The sequence below is a fragment of the Lutjanus erythropterus genome, chromosome 10, assembly GCF_056507025.1.
Source record: "Lutjanus erythropterus isolate fLutEry1 chromosome 10, fLutEry1.hap2, whole genome shotgun sequence".
NCBI lineage: Eukaryota > Metazoa > Chordata > Actinopteri > Lutjaniformes > Lutjanidae > Lutjanus > Lutjanus erythropterus.
Window position 1 is genome coordinate 39,337,447 of NC_139326.1, and position 10,183 is coordinate 39,347,629.

The 10,183-nt window shown below is 35.6% G+C and overlaps 1 protein-coding gene across 2 annotated transcripts; it reads left to right on the forward strand.

Moving 5' to 3' along the window:
- Positions 1 to 1,818: 1,818 nt before the first annotated feature.
- Positions 1,819 to 9,673, forward strand: fgf17 (fibroblast growth factor 17). Of its 2 annotated transcripts, none has more exons than XM_084729281.1 (5): positions 1,819 to 2,458; positions 2,548 to 2,584; positions 2,876 to 3,020; positions 4,946 to 5,052; positions 9,202 to 9,673. In XM_084729281.1, exons 1-5 carry the CDS (start codon positions 2,427 to 2,429, stop codon positions 9,490 to 9,492), a joined length of 612 nt encoding a protein of 203 aa, XP_084585407.1. In that variant the 5' UTR covers positions 1,819 to 2,426; the 3' UTR covers positions 9,493 to 9,673. The 2 variants fall into 2 exon arrangements, with proteins under 2 accessions (XP_084585407.1, XP_084585406.1); XM_084729280.1 differs by having other exon boundaries at positions 1,820 to 2,458; positions 2,843 to 3,020.
- The last annotated feature ends 510 nt before the right edge of the window (positions 9,674 to 10,183 follow it).

Here is a 10,183-nt window from a genome sequence, read left to right on the forward strand (position 1 = left end):
GTGAGGGCACTTGAAGCTTCATGTTGCACTGTTGTTCATGGACACAAAATACACTGTAAAAAATCAAAGTGGAATCAAGTGAAATTTTCTCATTAAAGCAACTACAAGGACTTTTTCACTGCTTATGAAACAGTCTCAGTTTATTAAATTAGTCCATGTTAACATTTTTCCTGTCAAAAGTTTTCTAGCAATATTTATTTTTATAATTTTATTGTTGACTGTATTTTTTTTCCTTTTTATATCTATAGAAACACTATTACTTTTATCCACAACAATCAACACAATATAAAGTCTCCTTGTAGTAGCTTTAACCTAAAGTAAATACACAAGTTTACACAAGTTAATTAAACTTTTTTAAGAACATTTCAGAGCTTATAAACATAACTTATGAACATGAGTTCTCCTAGCTTGAAATATTTTGCTATGATGACCTAAATGTAAAAGAAATCAAATTTGTTTACAAAGCTCATCAGTGTGATTGAAGAGTTGTTGGTTTAACTTAATATCTGAAGTTTATTGAACATGTTTTCTTAAGTACAACTGAATTAAGTTTATTTGACTACAATAGATTATTGTTTTGAATCAGAACAAGACAAGCTGGACACATATTAATGGTTTATTTTTTATTTAAATAATTTGATTTTTGTTCATATTTTGTTTATCCACAGGGGTCTTCAAAACCAACAGAATTTGAACGGTCATTGTAGTAGCTTTAACTTAAATATACAAATGTTACTTTTTCAACTTAATTAAATTTACAAATTCTAGTATTTATTGTCAGAACACCTCAGAACTTATAAACATGAAATGCTGAGCTGAATGTAAAAGGAAATCAAATTTGTTTGTAATATTCATCACTGTGACTGAAGAGTTGTTGGCTCAACTCAATACCTTCAGCTTGTTGAACATGTTTTCTGAAGTACAACTGAATTAATATCAAGTTTATTTGATTAGAAATGTCTAATGTTCATTACAAAAGTAACTCAGCTTCTCTTTTCAAATTCACTTAACTAACTCTTTTTAAGGCACACATAACAGTTTATTTTTATTTACATAATTTTATTTTTGACATATTTTGTGGTTATGGCAGCTTTTATCCACACGGGCCACAAAAATCAAAAAGATCAAAAAATCAAAGTTCCTTGGAATAGTTTTGACTTAAATATACAAGTTTTATTTATTCTAGTTAATTAATTCAAACAATTGTAGTATTTATTCTCAGAACAGTCCAGAACTTACAAGCATGAATTCTTCTTACTTGAAGTCTTTTGAAATGATGAGCTGAATGTAAGGAGAAATCAAATTTGTTTGCAGTGTTTGCAACTTAATATCTTAAGTTTATTAAGCGTGTTTTCTCACAGCAAGGTTATTTGACCAGGAAAGTGTATTTTTTTTACAGAATTACCTCAACTTGTCTTTTCAAATTAAATCAACTTAAACTTTTAAGGCAACCTGGACACATAACAATAGTTTATTTTTTACAGAGTATGCCTCCTCTGGCAGCAGCAACTAAAATATAGACCAACTTTTAATAACTTTTTCTTTGCTTCTCTTTTCTGTGGATGGACTGTTGTCAGCGTCAGAGGAAAGACAGAGTTCTGCTCATCTCTGGATGTTGATTAAGATGAAACAGGCCTTTTGTCTATATGATTTGTTTTGGCCTCCTTTTACATGGGCTGGAAGTGTGACCAGTTAGCATAAGATAAAAGGGGAGTTTGGTGGGGGCTGAGAGGGTGGGGGGCATGCTCTCTTTAACACCTCATTGCCACACCCATAAGGTGTCATTAGGCTACCACTTTTAAATACAGGGCTGCAGTAATGATCTGAGGGCAGACAGAGATAGGCTTGGACCTCTAACTCATTTTTTTCACTTTAACTTTAGGATTTTGAATTATTATCAATATTATTTTGCTTTTGCAAATCTTGAAGAGTGTGATTTCTTTTATAGTGCACATGTGCTTCACCATATTAAATCATCATTAGGGCTCCTGTGGATGTGCCCACCCACAGCAGAAAGATTTCAGGGAGGGACTTTGCCTTTCAACATTTAACCAGTGAGCAGCCTGATCCCGGTGAGACACACAGAGGGCTTTTCAAAACCTGGAATTAACCCAAGCAGACCTGCGCAGAGCCCTCACATTTCACCCAGGCGATGGAAAGACTAATTTAACCTGCTTTATATATATAAAAATCTATAAAATAATGGATGTATCTGCTGTGGATGGATCTTTTGAAGAGCTCCTCACCTCTCACTCAGCTGGATCAGGTTTTTGATAAATGTGAAGGGGAATAACTCCGAGTGCTTCTCTCTATCAGAGACTGTCGGTGTGGATGGACAGGTCAGCACTGTGTGGATTTATTTACCGCATCCTTCTGGGATTTATCTGCCTCAAGAATCTTCTTGATCGGATGAAATAAAAAGAAGAATGTATGGAATAAACCGGCGCTGTATTTACATGTAAGTCCACCGACAGATCTGACACTATGATTGTATGATTGCCACTAAATGACTTCTTAATAACTCTTTATTCATTGTTACTCCTGCAGATCGTTTCATTTTTTCGTGCTGTGGTGCCATGCTCAGGTAAGCGCGCAAAAACATTTTTCCAAATATAAAATATACTTACAGTGTATTATCTTACAGTAGGAGTAGTAGAATCTAAAGAGAAATATTGCAATATTTCGCTTCTTAATATAATGGATATTATTAAATTTAGGGGAAATTGGATTTGTGCAAATGTTTTTTTTTTCTTCATAAATTGGCTCTATATTTCTTTATCCCAGATCCTCAGTTTAGAAAGAAAAAAATTATGTATTTTATTTTTCCCTTTGCATAAAAAAGGGGGAGAATCACCCGTCTCCTAATTTTAACCAGTATGTGAGGACGCAGGGCGCAGTGACGGACCAGCTCAGCCGCAGACAGGTCAGGGTCTACCAGCTCTACAGCCGCACCAGCGGGAAACACGTCCAGATTCAGGGCAAAAGGGTCACCGCCACCGCCGAGGATGGGAATATGTACGGTAAGAGCTGCTGTTCAGCTTGTGGGACATTTTTGACATGTTTTGGGGTGTCTTCTGCCATGGAGTTGTTGTGGAGCTCCTCAGGGATCCTTCAGCAATTCTCAGAGAGATTGCCTTTTTCACTCTGTCATTTACAACCAAAGTGCGTCTAAGACAAATGATACAGTCAGATATTTTAATTAAATGTACTTTAATTTGGGACAAAAGCAGATTTGGACATGGCTCTCATGCAGGACCATTTCACTGCAGTCCTGAAGGTATTTCCAGGCATTTCTCAAGTTGCATATCCAGGTAAAAAGAAATGCCTATATATGAGATATTGGTAAAGAACATCAGTGTATTAGGGGTGCAGCTAAAGATCATTTTCACTGATGATTAATCTGCTAATTATTTTAATCTTTTAGTCTAAGAAATGGCAAAAAATGTGACATTGCCTGGCATCATTTCCAGGCCCAAGGCGATGTGTTAAAATGTCTTCTTAACAGTCCAAAGACTCTGCATTTGCTGCCAATAAATGTAAAAGAAAAGCTACAAATCCTCACAGTTTACTGAATTTACTGAAACAATGAATTGGTTATAGAAAACAGTTTGTAACTATTTCTTCCGATCAACTAGTCAATTAATCGACTAGGTCTATAATATATACCAACATATCATAAGAACTGCTACGGCTTTTTGAACAGGGAGATGTGTCATTTCTAGCCACCATCTTTGACTGCATCTGGAAATCACAGTCAGTGGACACTATTTTTAGATTGTGATAGTTCAAAGATCATTTGGTAATTAATTTTCAGAAAATCAGATGCTTAGCTGTTACTTGTATATAACAGTAGATGTACAAACTGAGGCTACTTTAGACTGATATTTACATGTTTATATTACAAAGGTTAGTCAGAACCTCCAGTAATTCAGCCTCAAACAGTCAGAATATAAAATCTGCAGTAACGTTTTTTTGCCTGTATGTATTGGCAGTGATCTACCTCTTGGTAAACAAAGATCAGCCTACAATAAATGGCAAAAAATATGTTAAGACATTCTTCAGAGGGATGAAATGAAAACTTTCGATAGAACACAGGTTAAGTTTATGTGACTTTGTGGCTGTGCTGTCCACAGCCACAAAGTCCCTGTTGGGGACTGACGTCCTGAGGCACAACCAGCAGTTTCACCTCCAGCATGCGCGTCCCTCCCTCTGTGAGCTGTTTTCAGGCCTATATGTTAATTCAGCCTCCCTGCTGTACCCATGAAGACATCGTCTAGCGAATTAGCGGCTGATTAGAACAAGTCCTTTGTCTCTGCAGCTCCAATACACAAGGCTGTTGTAATGGCCACTGGCCGTAACTGACTGCAGGACAAATTCAATTGACAATGTATATTCTGCTTCCAGTGAGGCTCTTTAATGTTCAGTGATAACATTTGTTTAATCAATTGGTGTTAGAGGTGCAATTTCCCAAGGCTTACCTGGGTCAGTGAATGAATGTCAACAGTTTCTACTGTCAGTCTGTAGTTTCAGCTGAGAAACTGACAATTTAATACCAAATTATTATAATCTAGAACTATTAAAACTACTAGTAAATAAAATGTAATTCTTGTAGTAGCAGGTAGTAACATAAGGTCTCAACTGACAAAATGGAAATTTTTAAATGCAGGCCAAAAACTTTAATAAACATGTAGCAGACCTCAAATGCTGTTTATGTGTGACATTGTGCAGTAAAGTAGAACTTGTTCCTATTTGAGCATCAGAGTCAATGAAAAGAGATTTTAGTTTAGTCTAAATAATATTCATCAAGGGAACTACAAGTTTAGATTTACATTTCACTCATATTTCTTCTTCTTGTTTATAAAGGGAGCCTGGTTGGTGGTATTTTTTTCTTCACTTTCTTTTTTTCCCTTCAGCCAGTTCACTTTCTCCTGTCTGTTTCTGTCAGCTCGTCTTTTTGTTGAGACGGACACGTTTGGCAGTCGAGTGAGGATAAGAGGCGCAGAGAGTGGCCGCTACCTCTGCATGAACCGGAAGGGGAAACTTGTTGGAAAGGTACGACACACATTTATGGATTTCTTTTATTTGACAGCAAGGAGCCACTTGGCAGCAGATATCAAACACTTGTACTGATTTTAGTTACTATGGAATAGTTTTAAATGAATTAAAAATAACTTTGAAGTTATATTACGGTGATATTAAGCAGCCAAATTCTTTTGTATCAAATTACATCAGAGTATTGATGCCATGTCAGGAGAAGAAAAATGGACCACTATCACATTATAATGTGAAAAGTTTATTGTTGTTACAAGATGATTTTTATTTTATAATAAGATATTTTCACGGTGTTAAAACTTACAAACTTATCACATTATAAGAAGAAACTTTTCTTGTTACAACAGTATAATGTCTATCTTGTTATATTATGAAACGCATCACGTTATAATGTGATAACAAAAATGTATTTCATGTTATTACAAGTTATTTTCATGTTTAAGACATACAGACTTATCACATTATAACAAAAATGTTCTTGTAATAATGTACTATTTTTTATCTTATAACATGAAACACTTCATGAACTTCATGAAATTTTTCATGTTATAACACGATAACTTATTGTTATAACATAAAACTTTTCATGTTATAACATGATAAACAGTATATTATATCACCACGTCCATTAAATGTTTATTGTTATAACATGTATTTCACATTATGATATTTTCATGTTTAAGACACACAAGCTTATTACATTATAACAAATAAACTTCTTCCAGTAACAATATGCTATTTATGTAATTTATACAACAATTCATGAAACGCAGAAAAGTTTCATGATAAGTTTGTATTGTAACGACATGAAAATATATATATAACGTGAAAAATATCATATTATAACAATGAATGTTTCACTTTATAACATGGCACTGATCTGTTTTTCTTTTCTGGTGTGGCAGCAATATGCTTCAGCTTCAAATAATCTTTGTACATTAAGGCAAAATGTCATTTCACAAGGTGGCATTTCTTTTAAAATTTGCCAAACATACAGATAAAATATGCTATTTCTTTCAGTCCCAACCAATCAGAGTTAATTTAACACATGCGTTAAGTGTTTATAGTCATATCAGCTCTGTGAGTGGACAAAATGCTCTCCAGTCAACAAGAAACTGGAAACAAAAACGTGCGGAAATTAAACACTTATGGCGGAAAATCTAAATTCGCGAGCTGGGTCTTCTTCTTCAAAGGGCTCACATCTGGCATCTGTGCCACTAAAATACACACTGCAGCTCCCACACTAAAGCTCCAGTCCGTTGTCATTGTAGTCTCATAACTTGTCAGTCACCCCAGGACATGATGTGCTGGAAAAAAGGAGCAGTCCTCTCAGGACTGAGTGATAATCGCTCAGTCTTATTGGCCGTGCAGAGCTGACAGCAACGAGGGGAAAGTACGCTCCCAGTCTGCACTGCCTGTGTGTTTGGTCATGTGTCAGCTCTCCACTTCCTTCAGGGAAATGGAAAAGATGGATTCACACATATCTGGCTGACATGACAAGTCATAAATCTATTTCTCATCATGCGTCAGAAGTGTAGAAGCTGTGGCAGCTGCTGTAATGTCTGTTTAAAGATGAAAAAAAGTCCACCCAGAGAAAGACTGACACTGTCCAACAGGTCCTGACTCTTTTAAAACCGAGAGACAATAGGTCTACATGAGTCAAGATGAGATTAATGTTCACTTTAAAGTTCAAACTACTGTCGTCACACCCTGTCTGTGATAGTTATTTCTATTTAGATACACTTTTACCTGTAAATCACATATGTCTATAAGTAATATGTTAGAGTCTTTTTGACTTCTGTTGAGAGTTAGATTTGACCATTGATACCCCACTCGTGTATATATGGTAAATATGAAGCTACCACCAGCAGCTTGTAAACTTAGCTTAGCATGAAACAGAGTGAAACATTTAGCCTGGAAACAATAGTGTTGTTGTTTTACTGGACAAGTTCTGTCATTTGAACTAGTGAGGTTTAGAGTTGCTTGATAAATAAAATTTGGACAGAACTAGGCTGCTGAGCTAACCAACCACTGTCTGTAACTTCATATTTAATGGACAAATATGATAGTCCAGAAATAGGCTTACTGTGTGTATACTAGTTTAAAAATGTGAAAGTAATGAAAGGGTAGACTATAACTTAAGTTCAACATCAGCCACTGTGGCTACAAATGAAAATTGTGGTAAATGTTAACAGACCTAACTAATTTCTCATTTATCTAATTTGATAGGATAAAATGTATGGACCCCACAATGGGTAAATTCACATTTTAGAGCAGCTCAGAAAGTACAGATCAAGAAAAAAATAGAATAAAAATATAAGAAAAGAAAGAAAACGCACACTCATAGTATACACAATATATACATATGAATATGTGGAAAAAATATGGCTATATAGACAGATAAATGTCATATTATATGGATAATTGAGCAGGATAATCACAGACATGTTGTAAATGCATACATGGTGTGTGACATTGTATTATGAGAAAAAATATAAATCATATTGCCTTGTGAATGGATAATTGCACTGAGACAAAATTGTATAGAGAACAATCTTAAGAGAACAAGCAGTTTATTCACAGGACAATTCACAGTATAAAGCTACTATTTTTGTTAATTCAAGAACTTTATTGTGATTGTGCAGTCACAATAAGACATCATCACGCATACTTACAAAGAATAAATAGACAGAAATAAAGATCATAGTGATAGCAGATGAATAAAGTACAAAAATGAAGGCTATAGTAATTAAAGTGACAGTACAAAATGAACAATAGAAAATAAGTAGGCAATGTACAGTATGAAAGCAATACAATAAAATATATAGAGTATCAAAGTGCAAAATAAGCAATTAAGTATAGAAATATAGTTATCAGCAGAAAAATATAATAAACACACAAGTAAATACTCATAGTACAGTAGTCAAGTAATGAAGTGCAGTGCAGCAGGTATGGATTAATAGTCTGTTGGGGATTATTATGAAGTGGGTTGGTGGAGGGTGTTTACTGAGAGGAGCGCAAAGCCACTGTGTCTGTGTGCCCTATTATTGCACAGAAGATGATTTAACCGTGAAAAATTTCTTGCAAAATACAAGAAAGATAAAATATATAGTATATAGTATACATATGTAATGTGTAGCAATAGAGTAAAAGAATATGGATAAATTTTAGTAAATGTGTTATAGAAACCTGAGTTGTATAACACATTTACTAATGCTTATATTAGCTAACATTAGCCAGCCTAAGCTACTGTGTATACCTGAACAAGTAAGACTGTAGCACCAAAACCCCTGTCTATTGCTTATAACTTCAACTTTTCATGTATACAAAGAATGTGTTATTTCCTCTTTCAAAAGTTACATAGTCTCACTTTAAAGAACCAATAATTTACAGGAGAATATTGTCAGAATATGGCTGAAATGATCTTTAATATTCAAGTATGTTTTCATTGTGTATAATTGCCTGAAAATAAGAATTGTTGTGTTTTTGTTATCTTAGAATGAACCCTTTATATCTACAAAGGGAGCAATTCCTCTTCCATGGAGGCCACCATGTTTCTATGGTAGCACAGAACAGACAAACCAAACACTGGCTCTGGAAAGGGCCTTTTGAATTCCACGGCCACTGTAAGGTTCTCCTACATGCTTTGGAGTGGAGAGTGAGACAAGGGGTTTTCAGCTGGTTGCAATTTGCAAGCTCACCTTCAGATGCCACTAAATCCTACATGCTGGTCCTTTACACACTGCCTCACCCTCTCCTTCCAAGCATGCAGGAGAACCTACGGTGGTCACAAAACTTGTGAAAAACGTGAAAGGCTAGAGCCAGTGTTTGGTTTGTCCATTCTGGGCTTCTGTAAAAACATGGTGATGCAACATGGGAGCCTATGGTGGATTATATACTAATGAAAACATACTTATGAATATTATCTGCCATTTCTGCCATATTCTGACAATAAATCTTGCTAAATCTTACACACCAGACATTTAAGAAGGCTGTGATAGAGAAAAAAGAATCAAAACTCTGTCAGTTAATAATATAGCTGTTTGATGCAGAGGAATTCATTTGACATGTATATGAATGAATCGGAAAGTTTCTGTCTGTATTCATGCTGTCTGGCTCTAACATAAGATTTTCTGTGTCCTCACGCAGCCCAATGGTCGGAGCAGGGACTGTATCTTCACAGAGATAGTACTGGAGAACAATTACACAGCCTTCCAGAATGCCAAGTATGAGGGCTGGTATGTGGCTTTCACCAGGAAAGGGAGGCCCATCAAAGCGTCCAGGACGAGGGAAAACCAGAGAGAGGTCCATTTCATCAAGAGGCTCCACACGGGCCCGCCTCCCTTCCCCAACACGGACCAAAGCAAACACTTTGAGTTCATCCGATTTCCGGCCACACGTCGAGCGAAGCGGAACAGGAAATCACGTACCTCTTCCTAACATGCAGCAGCAGAAATGGACTGATGACAGTTGTGATATAGGAAGAAACAGATGCCATTTTATTTTTGTATATTTTTGATAGGTAAAAGATGGTTAAAATGCCATAAATCTAAAGTAATATTGCTGTAAAATGATCATGTGTAAATACTGAAAGAGAGTAAAGAAGACGGGTTATATTTAATCGTCCTGTGTGTATGTGTTGACTGGTGGGGAGCTCTGAGGGATGAAGGGATACTGACTGTGGCATGACAAACACTTTATTAGCTTTAAAGGGACAGTTCACCTCAAAATCAAATATACATATTTTCCCCTTTGCCAGGAGTGCTATTTATCCATGTATTTTTTTTTTTTGTGTGTGTGTGTGAGTTGCAAAGTTTTGAAGATATTGGCCATAGAGATGTCTACTCAGTCTGTGGTGCTGAAAGTACCAAAAAAAAAAAAAAAAAAAAAAAAAAAAAAAAAATTCAAAACCAGCATCTCTTTCCAGAAATCATGACCTGGTTACTCAAGACAATTCACAGATCTTGGAACTAGTTACTTTTTAGTAGAGAGAAAGTAGCTCCAGTAGATTCTACTGATGTATTGTTTTAGGTGCTTTGATCACCACAGTGCCATTTAGTCCCAGGCAGACGTCTCTATGGACGATATCTCCAAAACTCTGAAACTGACACTAAAAAAGTCTAGATACATA

Excerpts from the sequence above, each read along its gene's own strand:
- fgf17 (XM_084729280.1), top strand. The coding sequence starts at position 2,427 with ATGTATGGAATAAACCGGCGCTGTATTTACAT. Across the intron at positions 2,459-2,547 it reads AACCGGCGCTGTATTTACAT|ATCGTTTCATTTTTTCGTGC; the intron begins GTAAGTCCACCG and ends TTACTCCTGCAG. Across the intron at positions 2,585-2,842 it reads TGCTGTGGTGCCATGCTCAG|GGGGAGAATCACCCGTCTCC; the intron begins GTAAGCGCGCAA and ends TGCATAAAAAAG.